Source organism: Pelophylax lessonae (assembly GCF_965119305.1).
Source record: "Pelophylax lessonae genome assembly, chromosome: 7".
NCBI classification, from domain to species: Eukaryota; Metazoa; Chordata; class Amphibia; order Anura; family Ranidae; genus Pelophylax; species Pelophylax lessonae.
This window is the reverse complement of record NC_138774.1, coordinates 59,856,796-59,871,873: the sequence shown is the minus strand read 5'-3', so window position 1 is coordinate 59,871,873 and position 15,078 is coordinate 59,856,796. Positions and strand designations below refer to the sequence as shown.

General features: G+C 46.8%; 1 protein-coding gene across 4 annotated transcripts in view; it reads right to left on the bottom strand.

The window, feature by feature from the left end:
• The window catches only part of PRRC2A (proline rich coiled-coil 2A), a 184,656-nt gene that overhangs the window by 23,241 nt on the left and 146,337 nt on the right, over positions 1-15,078 (bottom strand). For all 4 annotated transcript variants that reach the window (XM_082264592.1, XM_082264593.1, XM_082264594.1 and 1 more), the window contains 2 exons: positions 8,693-8,733; positions 8,513-8,580 (listed from right to left, as the gene is read on the bottom strand). In XM_082264592.1, coding sequence (XP_082120718.1) covers positions 8,513-8,580; positions 8,693-8,733 — 109 coding nt within the window. The remainder of the gene's footprint in view (positions 1-8,512; positions 8,581-8,692; positions 8,734-15,078) is intronic.

Sequence of the window (15,078 nt, the reverse complement as noted above, 5' to 3'; positions counted from 1 at the left end):
ATGACTGACACAGCTCCTGATATTCTTAACCATTGAGTTAAACTGCCCCCTACAGGAGTAGGACACTAGGCAGAAAAAGAATCTGGCTACGCCTATGGGCAGTCCCAGGGCTTATACCAACTCTCTCTGCTATAGGTACTCAGTTTTGTTACAAGCAGTGTCAACAGAATTACAACTCTGCAGAGGGGTGGGTGATGTGACCGTCAATAAACATCAGAGAAATGGATTTTACTGTAAGTCAAAAATCCCATTTTCTCTTTTGTTCATTGACGGACACAGCTCCTGATATTCTTACCCATTGGGACGCAGTGTTAAACATGGGGGGTGGGAACAGCAACAAATTCCCAAGGCTAAAAAGGTAGCCAACCAGGCAACAGGGCTTAACCAAAACAACTGGAGCCCATCTGAAAAAAAAACAATACACCCTCAAAGAGGACCAAGTCCTCCAAAAAGCAGCCTGCAAAACCTTGCGGCCAAAAGAGGCATCCGCAGATGCCAACAAATCCACTTTATAGAACTTTGTGAAAGTGTGCACCGACGACCAGGTGGCCGCCTTGCAAACCTGCGTCACTGACGCCTGATGATGGAAGGCCCAGGAGGAACTGAGCACCCAAGTAGAGTGCGTCTTGATAGGGAAAGGAGGAAAGTGACCCCTGCTGGAATAGGCCTGAATCACCGCCTGTCTGATCCATCTGGGAATGGTCGCAGAGGAAGGGGCCAACCCGGTCCGAGACCCATCCGTAAGCACAAATAGTGAGTCTGACTTCCTAAAAGACTCCATAGCTGCCAGGTACACCCTGATTGCCCGAACCAAATTCAAGGCATGCAAGGTAATTTCCTTAGGATGTTTTGGCCTGGGACACAGGGAAGGCAACACAATGTCTTCATTTAAATGGAAATCAGAGACAACCTTTGGAAGGAATGACGTATGGGGGCGAAGAACCACCTTATCTCTGCGAACCACCAAGTAAGGTGAGCGACAGGCTAACGCCGCGAGTCAACATAATGTCTTCATTCCCACGTTCTGAGACAGTATAAGCAAGGCAATCTCCCGAAGAATCTCAACGGTAAACTTCTGGAGGACCGAAAGCACCAAACTGAGGTCCCAAGGCGGCAACGGAGACCACACTGGAGGAACCAAATGGCAAACACCCTGAAGAAAGGTACACACCAGGGAGTGTGTGGCCAAGGGTCATTGAAAGACCACCAAAACAGACACCTGGTCTTTGCTAGTGCTCAAGGCAAATTTCTGTTCAACCCCCCAGTGAAGGAAGGTCAAGATCCGAGCTACCGAGGAGGGAGGATAAACCCCAAGGGACTCACACCACGCAATGTACGTCTTCCACGTACGAAGGTAGATCTTCCTAGAAGTAGATTTCCTAGCTTTTACCAGCGTTGGAATCACAGATTCTGACCAACCCCTATCTTCAGTACCTGACTTTCAACAGCCAAGCTGTCAAAGCCAGCAACTGTAAAGCAGGGTGGAAGATTGTCCCTTGGGACAGCAGATTCTCCCTGACAGGAAGTTTCCAAGGAACGTCGGCGACCAGCGCACCAGATCAGCATACCATGCCCGGCAAGGCCAGTCCGGGGGCCACTAAGAAGACCGGAATCTCTTCTGCCTCGATCCTGCGTAGAAGTCTTGACAGAAGCTTGAGAGGAGGGAAGGCATAAATCAGACTACCCCACGGGGCCACCAGCGCGTTCGTGGCGTAGGCCAGAGGATCCCGTGACCGTGCCACAAACCTCTGCAGCTTTCTGTTGAGCCAAGACCCTAACCGATCCACCTTGGGGGTGCCCCACCGGAGACACAACTACTGAAACACCTCTGGATGAAGAAACCATTCCCCCCTGGTCCCACGCCTGCCCAAGGAGGTAATCCGCCTGCCAGTTTTCCACTACGGGAATGGGCTGGAACTAATGTTCTGCCCACCTGAGAATGCCAGCTACCTCCAGAGCCACCAGGACCCTTCTTGTGCCCCCTTGGTGATTGACATAAGCCCATGGCTGTGGCATTGTCTGATTAAATGCACACTGGACATCCTTGGAGATGATCTGTCCAATGTTCCAGGCACAGCCTGATCGCTCGGAGCTCCAGGGTATTGATCGGTAGGTGACCCTCTGAGCAGAGTTTCCGTCGAGAAACCCTCCAATACAAGGGGAGGGAGGATTTGCGCTGTTGGAGCGCCTGAGAACAAAGTCACCAGATCAGGGACCCTTTTGCACTCTGGCTCAGCTGGATTTGGTTGTCCAGAGACTGCAAAGTCTTGTCTCATTTGATCAGAATCTCCCTCGAAGGGACCTCGTATGGAACCATGCAAACGGGACCGCCTCAAAAGGTAGACACCATCAGCCCCAGCACTCACATGCAAGTCCAGAAGGATGACTATCTGCTGGACAGCAGGAGGCGAGTTGCAGCCTGCAGTTTCTAGAGTTTGTCCAAAGGAAGAAGTACTCTGGCTAAGGCCGAGTCCAGTCAGACCCAGATAGCCTAGTTTCATGGAAGGAACCAAGGCAGACTTCTGAAGATTCAGAATTAAGCCGAACTTCCTCAGGGTCCTTATGGAGATCTCCAGGTTTTCCACCAGCGCAGTGGGAGACTTTGCTCGCAGAAGGTGGTCGTCCAAGTAGCCTAGGACCGCAATCCCCTGCTGACGTAATAATGCTAGCATCAGGGCTAACACTTTCGTGAAGACCTGAGGAGTGGAGGTGAGACCAAAGGGTAACGCCACAAACGAAAAATGCTCCTCTACCACGGCAAAGCGGAGGAAGTGCCAGTAACCGACACATATTGGAATGTGAAGGTAAGCGCCCTTGATGTTGATGAAGGCAAGAAAATCCTCCTGATGCAGGGAAGCCATCACCATGCGAACAGACTAAATTCTGAACTTCTGCAACTGCACAAGCAGTTCAGCACCTTGAGATCTAGGATTGAGTGCACCTTGCCCTCCTTTCTGGGGACTGTAAACAGGTTTAAGTAAAACCCCAGAAAACGTTCCGAAGTCGGAACCGGAAGAATTACCTCTTGAAGTAAAAAGTCTTGCACCGCCCCAAAGAGAGCTTGTAAGTGGTCTGGGGACAGTCGCACATTTGAAGAAAGGAACCTTCCTTTCTGGAGGGTAAGAACGAAACTCCATCTTGTAGCCGGACTGTATGACTTCGTGGACCAACTAGTCTTGTACTGGGGAAGTCCACGGGTCCAGAAACCAACAAGGACATCACGCCACCCCAGATACGGGTGAGGGCGCACCTTAAAACTAAAGAGGCCTTGTCCTCGGGTCTGGAGAAGCCCGCTCTTGACTTGCCAGACCAAGTTCGCTTGGATCCTGCAGAGGAGTCCCTGAAGGGCTTTGACTCCTTGTCAGTCGACCCTGAGGGACGAAAAAAACTTATGAGCTGAGAAGGAGGGCCCACGTCTAAGACGAGGGACCTTGCCCTTAGTAGCCTGTGGAAGAAGGGTACTATTCCCTCCTGTGAGACCTTTAATTATGACATCCAGGGTAGCACCAAACAGGCGATCTCCTTAAACAGGAAGATGAGTCAAGGCCTTTTTAGAAGTCTGGTTTGCAGACCAGCATTTGAGCCAAAAGACACTTCGAAGGACCACTGCCGAAACAGAGAGCCAAGCTACTAGGGGAGCCGCATCCAAAGAGGAATCACAGATAAACTGCAGCCCTTGGACCAGCTGGGCAAAAGGCAGGTGGAGCTGTTTTACCTCCAGATCACAAAGAAAGTTTAGCCCCCTTGATCAGAGTCTGTGACACCAGAGCAATGGTGAATATCGGCCTCAGTGCCGAACCAGTCAGTGTGTACATGTTGCGGGCCACAGCCTCCACCTTCCCGCCAGTCGGGGACTCTTCAACCAGAATCATGGTTGCCTTGTTTAATCTGGAAACCAGAGGGACCACCACCGGTGGGACAGTCCACTTCGTAAGAAGAGACTCCTTATAGGGGCACGCTTGGTCGTCCCCACTCTGTAGTGACAATTCTGTCAAAATAGGTGGGGAAAGGTTACACCTTTGATGCTCTGGATGGCTTGTGAGTGCCAAAGAGGACCCGTGCCTCTGTCGCAACTGCGTCTTCCATCTTTAAGGTCTCACGCAGAGATACAATAAGTGTGTCCCCAGCGCTTTTTCGCGTACGGTCGCAGAAGTGGAGGAATCCACCTCACTACAGGTGGTCCCCAGGTTACAAACATCGGATTTACAAACGACTCCTACTTTCAGAGAGAGACAACAGGAAGTAAGGAGAAATCAAGCCCTAGGAAGGGAAATTCACTCCTGTAAGAGTTCTCATGGAAAAATGGTATCTCCACTGAAGCTTTATCATCAATCCTTGTTTCCACAACAACCCAAAATTTTCAAAATCCAATTGTCATAGGGACAGAAAGTGAGGTGAAGTCTTCTGAATAGGGGCACAGACAGCAAAACAAATGGTACAGGGGTGTTAACCCTTCCCTATGCTATCCAAAAAACTTAAAAATTATTCTTTTGGCTGGAGCTAAACTTAAAAAATGTACCTGTTCCGACTTACAAACAAATCTGACAAACCTACAGTCCTTGCAACCCGGGGACTGCCTGTATCTGAAGATTCAGGGCACGTGGTCGCAGACCTATGCAGGGTGACCCACGTCCGTGGCACCTGAATCATATTCAGGATCTGAGGGGACAGATGAGGCAGGGGAAGGCTGGGGCCAACTGCACCCGGGACACAAAGGACTCCAGGATTGCTGTCAGTGCCTCGATGGATGGATGGCACCCGGAGGGCCCGGAGGCCTCAGAGAGGGGATCAGGTGGGGAGATGTGCTCTAAAAGACTCCATGAGTCACCAGGGGACCCCACCGCTCTGGCAGCACACCTGGTTGCCAGTCACAGAGCCCCAATCAATCGTTAGCAGAGGGAGAGGACCCTACCAGACTCACCACCTTCGCAGAAAAAAGGCACCGCAGCCCCCAGGAGAATCTGCACTGCACATACGGCGATCCAGAAAGGAAAGGATCAAGAAGTCAGCACCAGGGGATGAGGAAGGGCTCCCGCCGCAGAAATTATCACCCATAGGGCTTCACTGTCATGGCCGCCGCTGTTTTCAACGGCAAACCACCGCAAAATGCCCGCCGGACTACAAGCCTTGCCGCACAAAGGCTACAAGAAAATGGCAGCACCACAAGGCTCCCAGGGACCCAGTAAGGATCCCTAGGCCTCAGGAGGGTCCCTGGAAGGCGCCCCCACCAGGTACAACCCCCCCTCCAAGCCGATCGCCCAGTCGCCATCGGTGAACCCCCCCACCCCCCATCGCCAGCATAGTGCCCTGCCCCCACCCGGGAGGTGTACCAGACCACACATACAGCCCCAGCATTAGTGGAGGGGGGGGGGGGGGAGTAGGATGAGGGGACAGGTGAGGGGAGTGTCTAACAAGAAGGAGGGGAACCCAGGGGTCTGACCGCTCCATGGAGGGGCCCGCGTACACCCCAAAACCCTCCAGGGGTTGAGGGGGGACAGCTACTCACCATACCAGGAACCAGGCGGGCACCACTCTAGACAGAACCCCTCTCCATCGAAATGGAGGGGGCTGTTGGCCAAGAGGAACGCTGCAACTTGGGCCGAGACCCGATCGGAAGCAGACCTCTCGAGGAGTTTAACTCGCAGGCCAGCCCCTCTCCGGTGGGCTATGTCGCGGCCAAACTAGCGCGGAGCTGAGATCTGCGTACGCTGGCCAGACTGGGGTGACCACTGGATATTGATTATCCAGCCCATCGCCCAGTCCGGCAGTTGATTGTAGATCTCACAGGAAAAAACAGGAAAAAGAAAATTCTATCTAAAAGAAAACATTTTGCCAGGACCAGAGATCCCAGGAAGGAACTAGGTCCTTATCCCTGACTAGGCTGCTGAAAAAAAAAAAAAAAATGAGTACCTTTAGCAGAGAGAGGGAGTATACCCCCTGGGACTGCCCATAGTCGTAGCCAAACTTTTTTTTCTGCCTAGTGTCCTACTCCTGTAGGGGGCAGTATAACCCAATAGTTAAGAATATCAAGAGCTGTGTCTGTCCATGAACGAAAGAGAAATTTATATTTTCTGTGTAGTTTAAAACTCATACCTTCATTAATGCCAAGTAGTAGGTACACAATCTCACTGTACTTCTGGCCAGCTGTGAATCTCATACAGGAAAGCAGTACTGTCATTTATGTGCCCTTCCTAACCTTGTTCATTTACAGAACAACTGGTTTACTGCTAACTACACACAAAATACAAGGCCTTCTGTGAATGGACTAGGAGAGTGGAGGGGCGGATAAAGGACACTACTGTTTCCATGTATGAGAGTAGCAGCTGGCCGGAAGTACAGCAAGACTGTACAATCCGGCATGAAAGAAAGTATAAAATTTGACACTGCGCAGAAGCAAACCAGATGTGGCATAATCAGCAGCCCCCCCTCCAAACAGATATGACCAAAAGCTCTCCTCTCTGCTGAAGGTTCCGCTCTAAACTTTTCCATACCAAACTAAAGTTTGCTTTAGGGATTCAACGTAGCTGCTTATAGGCATGTGTCGACAAGCTTTTGCTCATGTTAGAATGGCTTTTCTCCCTACAGAAATTTAAGGGAATACAAAAGCGCCCTGAAGAATGTTAAATGGGTGTCAGAGGTCAACTGAGGGCAGATGATCCTGAAGGAGGCAGAATGTCAAAACGCACTGAGCGGAAATGGCATCATTATGTATGCTGCGTGTGGTGTGCTGATGGCACTCTGCAGATTGGTAGAAGGGTGAGATGGATATAAACTCCATAGTAGCTAGAGGTTGTGATTTCTTCACTAGTTGGGCCATATTGTGATGCCTATGGATAAGATGTGCTGGTTATATTTGACCTTGAATGCACAAGCATAAATGGTTGTTTTGAATATTTTTTTTATGAGTAAACAGTATTATATGGCCCCGTTCATATAGGGGCGATCCGACTTCGGGGGGCGACCTCCGAGGTCGCGGTGCGAGCAGCGCGCCGCGACCTCGGAGCGGCCGCCACGGACTTCATAACATTGAAGTCTATGGCGGTCGCCTCCGGGTCACCCCAAAGAAGCTCCGGACCCTTTTTCTAAGTCGGAGCGACTTGTGTCGCTCCTATTAGAACGGGTCCGCAGCTTCCCTATGGAAGGCGACCTACGGCGACCTGTGAGGCGACCAGGTCGCCTTAATGTGAACGGGGGCTAAGTGGTGTGTTTTATTTCTGGTACTTCTGTGACTTTGTGTGATGCTTGGGAGACAGAGTCTGTAGAGCACAATAACTAATGGTTTTATATTGCCTTTGATGGCTTATCTCCTCTTCAGTCTATCATAAATGCTCCTGCTAGGCTAATCTACCTTATCAACCCGCTCAGTGTCTGCCACCCCTCTCAGCCAATCTCTCCACTGGCTTCCAATAGCCCAGCCCATTAAATTCAAAATATTACCATACAAAGCCATTCACCAATCTTGTCTCCAAATTTCACCCAAACCATCCTCTCCGCTCCTCCTAAGACCTCCTGCTCTCTACCTCCCTTGTCTCCTCCTCCCATGCTCATCTCCAGAGCCTTTTCCCATCCTCTGGAACTCTCTACCTCAGTCTGTCCAGCTATCTCCTACTCTGGCTTCCCTTAGGCAATCCCTAAAAACTCATCTCTTCAGGGAAGCCTGTCACACCTCCAACTAACTGAACTTTTATAACTTCCATCAGCTCATCCCACCAAGTTATAACCTTTTGTACCACTTGCCCCACCCTATTAGATTATAAGCTCTTATGAGCAGGGCCTTCTTAACCCTCTTGTATTTTATTGTATTATAACTATACTGTCTCCCTTTATATTTTAAAGCGCTGTGCAACCAGTTGACGCTATATAAATTCTGTCAGTGACTATACTATCAGTGAGTGTGGCTTTGATGGATGATTGATCACGTGGTGGACTGCACGGATTGAATTTATGAAGATTTTCTCACATATTTCTTCATCACATATTTCAAAATTGGGACTGTTGTACATGAATATATATGTTGAGACTTTGAGGACATGGATTATATATAGTGCTGTTCTTTTTGGAGTATATGCAGCTAAATGCACCTGTAATGAATTCTAAGATCTCAGAAGCATCTCAAACTGATGTCAAAAGCAAGTTCGTCAATACAGCCCAAAGTCCCTCAACAGGTCCTAGAGCCAATAGCTTTGCAAAAGCCTGCTGTACACATTTCTCTGTCATAAGCTGAAGTCAGTATGTAATAGGCCTAATACTTAAGGTGGCACTTCATCCAATTTTTTTTTTTTTTTGGTGGAAGGATTAGATCCTCTGTCACAGTTATATTTGTCCAAGTCCTCGTTCAAGTCTGCCCCGATTTATCAGCTGGGACAGAAATAGCAATTAAAGCTTAATTGGGGTTCTAACTCCTCTCCACTCTATCCAAAAAAAAAAAAAAAAAGTTTTGGCTGCCGTTCCACCTCAAGAAATAACAGGAGTAAAAAAACAGGATATTTAGTGTGGGTGAGAAAATGGTCACCTGTAGGGCTGCAGGGAAGGAGTTCCAGGTCGGTAGCCACTGCCTGTACTTGTGACGTGGACATCCACCTGATACAGGATACAACAAGCAAATACAGCTGAGCAACACCGGCCAATGAAGCTTGTAAAACAGGTCTCTTGCATAGGACATTACTGAAGGGAAAAAGGTCACCTTACGTACCTGATAGTACTGGTTTGCATACACTCTCTGGCTCAGATCCTCTACAAGGAGACAAAAAAAATGATTGGTATACTTATATGGCCAAAAGCATATGGACACCATTCCAAATTGTTGAGTTTGGGTGTTTCCAAAGAGGGGCACTAGTAATACTACAGCATACAGAGACAGTTTAGATAATTGTGTGCTTCCAACCTAGTGACAACAGTTTGGAGAAGATCCCTTTCTGTTCCAGCATAACGGTGCCCATGTGTTCCAAGGCAGCTCCATAAAGACACGGTTTGAGGAGTTTGGAGTGAGTGAACTTGAGTTGCCTGCACAGAGCTCTGACCTCAATCCTACTGAACACTTTTGAGATGTACACCACTTGAGAGACAGGTTTTCTCATCCAACACTTGGCCTCACAAATCCTTTTTTGGCTAAATGGTCACAAATTCACACAGACGCAATTTAAAATCTTGTGGAAAGGCCTTCCTTATTAGTGGAGGATCGTATAGTTGCAAAGGGAGCACCTCCATCTATCGGACATGGGATGTCTAACAAGCACAAGTGGGTGTTTTGGTTAGGTGTATCCACTTTACCCCCGAAAGACTTATCCCCCTTCATGACCAGGCAATTTTTTGCGACATGGCACTGGGTTACTTTAACATGCAATGCTGTACCCAAATAAAATTGATGTAATTTGTTTCCCCCCCACAAATAGAGCTATTTTTTTTGTATGCTATAAACAGTATAAAGACAATTTTGGTTTCTTTTTTTTTTTTTTTTGAAGGGGCGTGAGCGGGAATGGACGTGTGAGCTACGCTCTCCTTGAGCTCCGTTCTCCAGCCCGCCCGGACCAGCACGCTCACAGCGCCGTGTAGGGGGGGATGCAAGCGGCCAAAAAGCGGGGGAGTAAGAGTGCCCGCAGCGCGGCTAATAGACCAGTAACTCGGGCAGAGCTTAAACGGTTCTTCACGAAGACACTGACGCCTCCGGCTCCACTGACTCCACTGACTCAGCTATCCCCACAGAGACCGCAGAGACCGGAGATACCGGACATTCCAGAGATACCAGGGATTCCAGGGATTCCACCGACTCAGCCAGCTTCTACACAGGTCGCGGCGGCGGTGAAGGTAATGTCTGTGCCTGAGAATCTGTCTGTGGAGAACCGAGCAAGGAATCCAGCTATGTCCCGTGCTGGTGGAGGTACCCATTACTTGTCTGATAAGGAGCCTCTGACCTCTATGTCTCCCTTGATTGACCCTCCTGAGCCCTCTATTCAGCCCTCTATCCCATTATGTTCCACCCTGACTCTAGTAACAGAAGACATAAGTCAATGCACTCACAGTCCAGTTACATTGAAAATGGATGAGGAGCTGCGCTTGCTCCTTAGCTCTCTGCCCCGCAAGGCGGATCTTGAGCAGATGGTAAGTCGCATTGAAGAGGCTCATAAAAAGGACATCTTAATTATTAAAAATGAACTTGGAGCATTAGATGAGAGGGTTCAAGCAGAAGAATCTGCCACAGGTGCTATGGAGCAGCGGATAAACGCATTAGAATCGCATCTAGCCTCCCAAGTGGAACATTCCACTGCACTTCAATTGCAGATGGAGGACATGGAGGATAGAGGGAGACGTAATAATGTACGTCTGCGAGGTCTCCCTGAGTCCACTGCAGCAGAGGACCTAAGGACCATCGTGTCTGATATTCTGGCAAAACTTTTAGGAGATTCTATACCTCCAAACATGGAACTGGATAGGGTCCACCGAGCCCTAGGCCGCAGATCTGAGGATCCAAAAAGACCAAGAGATGTACTTATCAGGTTCCATAGGTTCCAGCACAGAGAACTGGTTATCCGGAAAGCATGGGACATACATATGCTAGAGACTAGTGATATGCAGTTTAAAATTTTGCCAGACATTTCTAAAGCTACTCTTTCCCGCAGAGCGCTCCTGCGCCCCCTATTAGACCTAGCGAAACAAAAGGGGTTTACATATCGATGGGGTTTCCCGTTCTCCGTCTCGTTTCGGAAAGCATCCGCTTCCTTTATTCTTCGATCAAAAGATGATCTAAAGGCCTGCTTTTCATTCCTGGATACTGCCCCCATTGAGATATCAGATTGGCTTCAGCTTCCCCCACGCCCTAGGGCGCACATGCAACAATCATTAACAGATAAAAATTAGTCTTGTACAAACCACATTTCAGGAGTATACAGTAATCAGCGTACAGTGGGTACGGAAAGTATTCAGACCCCCTTAAATTTTTCACTCTTTGTTATATTGCAGCCATTTGCTAAAATCATTTAATTTCATTCTTCTTCCTCATGAATGTACACATAGCACCCCATACTGACAGAAAAACACAGAATTGTTGACATTGTTGCAGATTTATTAAAAAAGAAAAACTGAAATATCACATGGTCCTAAGTATTCAGACCCTTTGCTGTGACACTCATATATTTACCTCAGGTGCTTTCCATTTCTTCTGATCATCCTTGAGATGGTTCTACACCTTCATTTGAGTCCAGCTGTGTTTGATTATACTGATTGGACTTGATTAGGAAAGCCACACACCTGTCTATATAAGACCTTCCAGATCACAATGCATGTCAGAGCAAATGAGAATCATGAGGTCAAAGGAACTGCCTGAAGAGCTCAGAGACAGAATTGTGGCAAGGCACAGATCTGGACAAGGTTACAAAAAGATTTCTGCTGCACTTAAGGTTCCTAAGAGCACAGTGGCCTCCATAATCCTCAAATGGAAGACGTTTGGGACGACCAGAACCCTTCCTAGAGCTGGCCGTCCGGCCAATCTGAGCTATCGGGGGAGAAGAGCCTTGGTGAGAGAGGTAAAGAAGAACCCAAAGATCACTGTGGCTGAGCTCCAGAGATGCAGTCAGGAGATGGGAGAAAATTGTAGAAAGTCAACCATCACTGCAGCACTCCACCAGTCGGGGCTTTATGGCAGAGTGGTCCGACGGAAGCCTCTCCTTAGTGTAAGACACATGAAAGCCCGCATGGAGTTTGCTAAAAAACACCTGAAGGACTCCAAGATGGTGAGAAATAAGATTCTCTGGTCTGATGAGACCAAAATAGAACTTTTTGGCCTTAATTCTAAGCGGTATGTGTGGAGAAAACCAGGCACTGCTCATCACCTGTCCAATACAGTCCCAACAGTGAAGCATGGTGGTGGCAGCATCATGCTGTGGGGGTGTTTTCAGCTGCAGGGACAGGACGACTGGTTGCAATTGAGGGAAAGATGAATGCGGCCAAGTACAGGGATATCCTGGACAAAAACCTTCTCCAGAGTGCTCTGGACCTCAGACTGGGCCAAAGGTTTACCTTCCAACAAGACAATGACCCTAAGCACACAGCTAAAATAACGAAGGAGTGGCTTCACAACAACTCCGTGACTGTTCTTGAATGGCCCAGCCAGAGCCCTGACTTAAACCCAATTGAGCATCTCTGGAGAGACCTAAAAATGGCTGTCCACCAACGTTTACCATCCAACCTGACAGAACTGGAGAGGATCTGCAAGGAGGAATGGCAGAGGATCCCAAAATCCAGGTGTGAAAGACTTGTTGAATCTTTCCCAAAAAGACTCCTGGCTGTATTAGATCAAAAGGGGGCTTCTACTAAATACTGAGCAAAGGGTCTGAATACTTAGGACCATGTGATATTTCAGTTTTTCTTTTTTAATAAATCTGCAACAATGTCAACAATTCTGTGTTTTTCTGTCAGTATGGGGTGCTATGTGTACATTCATGAGTAAGAAGAATGAACTTAAATGATTTTAGCAAATGGCTGCAATATAACAAAGAGTGAAAAATTTAAGGGGGTCTGAATACTTTCTGTACCCACTGTACATGAGAAAAGAACACTCACCATAAAACACCATGGTTAGTCACTTATTACCTGCGCTGGGGAAACTGTCGGGACACTGTGCCTAACCCATAATATAGGGAAGATCAAGATCAACAACTGACCCCAGTTTCTTTAGGGCGCAAGCTATGGGAACGTCCCCACTATAACCTCTCTTTAGGAACAGATTTTGGAATAAACTTCGGGTGTCCACCTGTAGGACAGCAGAGAATGAACTAAGTTTCTTGGACCTTCTTGATGTGCCCATGAATCTCATTCCATCACTAAGTTCCTTTCTTTGCGTCCAATTCGTTTTTTTTTTTTTTTTTTTTCTTCTTCTTTTTTTTTTCCCCGGGAGAAAATTTTTTTTTTTTTTTTTTTTTTTTTATAAACCTTACTCACTACAGAACAGATTATCTTCTCCTTAAAGGACCATACATATGTTTGTTTGCCCCCTTTTTCTTTTTTTTTTTTTTTTTTGGTCTTTATTGCTTGAATCAGAAGACATGTTATGTTTCATATAAATATGCACTGTATTTTTGGAAAATTTAGTGGGTACGGATAAGCAGGACACGGGGCTCCTAAATTTACTTGTGATAGAAACAAGCAGTGTTAGGTCCTATTTATTTATGGAGCGATCTGGGGTAAATAAGAACTCAGATCTCCCCTCTACAAGGTAAAGCATTAGATTAAAAAAACAACATTGATCTAGTGCTTTAAAATAAAAAAAAAAAGGTCTACCCCTGTACATATTTTGCAGGATCCTTATATATTTAGTTAAAGGGGAGGGGAGAGAGGAGAGGGAGGGAGGAGGGGAAAGGGAAAGGATGGGGGAAAGGGAGAGGACAAATGAATTATTTATTTTTTTTGTTTATTTTTTTTTTTCTCCTCTTTCCTCTCTCTTCTATCCATTGCCATTTAAGGTAATTCATTTAAAGAAGGGAAGGACGGGCAGAAAGGGGGGGGGGGGGAGGAGGGAGAAAGGGGAAGGGAAGCGTTACAGAAACATTGAGAGGCGGGGTTACAATGTTTGCAAGGGAATACATTAAACTAGGTACTGGGCAGGGCGGATCTATTTCTACCCCTAAAATGTAGTTGAATACCTCCAGTGGCTATGTGGGGGCTACATTAAGGGTGCAACGGAGTTTATAGATACCTGCCCCTGTTTCTGTTCCCCCGCCCCCTCCTGTGGGCTTTTTTTTTTTTTTTTTTCTCTTCTCTCCTCCCTTTTCTTGCCCTCTTCCTCTACGGGATTGGTACATCCGAACTGCCCATGCTAGAATGGTGATTTTGAAATTGTGTGATTTTTTTTTTTTTTTTTTTTTTTTCACGGTGATGTGTTTCTCTGTTGCTATTTGCCCTTTTTTTTGTTCTCTCACATTTTTGGAAAGTGCTGTGAAACATGTTTTTTTTTTTTGTTTTTTTTTTTTTTTTTTTTGTTTTTTTATGTGCCATACTGTATACGTAGATATTTTGTATATGAACATACTTGGAAAATTAGCTGGTCCGGTCGATTGAGAATGGGATTCTAAATTTACTTGCTCTCTTTCCTCCTTACCGCCCCTTTTAGGCCCGCGCATTTTTTTTTAGGTGAGATTCACCTTAATGCGCATTGCGCAGGTTTTCTGCGTACTTAGGTTTTTTTTTTCCCCTTTTTTTTTTTTTTTTTTTTTTTTTTTTTTTTTTTTTCTTTTTTTCTTTTTTCTTTCGGTCAGATGGATTCACTCAGGATTTTCTCATTAAATGCAAAGGGACTTAATATCCCACAAAAGCGAAAGTTGTTACTCAATGACCTTAGACATCGTAAAGTGGATATAGCTTTTATCCAGGAGACCCATTTTAGGGAGGATAGACTACCGGCCTTGAGAAATCGGCACTACCCACTGACTTACAATTCGACCAGCGCGACGGCAAAATCTAGGGGCGTATCAATATTAATTTCGGGTAGGGTACCATGGTCACTAACCCAGACTTACAAGGATGACCAGGGTCGTTTCTTGTTCCTCAAGGGCAGGGTGGGAGATGTTGTGGTCACCCTGGCGACGCTTTATGCACCTAATGATAATCAAGATCATTTTATCATACGTACTCTTTCTAAACTAGCAAAATTCTCAGAAGGGCGACTGATCGTCGGGGGTGATTTCAATATATCACTGATTCCCGCAGTTGATACCTCAACAGGGCGCTCCTCGGTCTCTCCTGGCATACATAAGCGGATCTTGCAGACGATACACAATAACCAACTTGTAGATATATGGCGTATGCAACATTCTGGAGAAAGGGATTATACTTTTTTCTCACACCCACATAGATCCTATTCTAGGATAGATTTTTTTTTAATTCCACACCGAGATCTACATGCAGTTAAAAAGACCAGTATAGAATCTATCACGTACTCAGACCATGCAGCGATATCATTAAATTACGCCCTGTCGGAGGTGGCTTCGACAGGTATGCGATTCTGGAAACTTAATGAGAGCCTTTTACAAAATCAGTCAGTAGTTGAGGAGGTATTTAAAGAACTTGATTTCTATTTTTCTACTAACA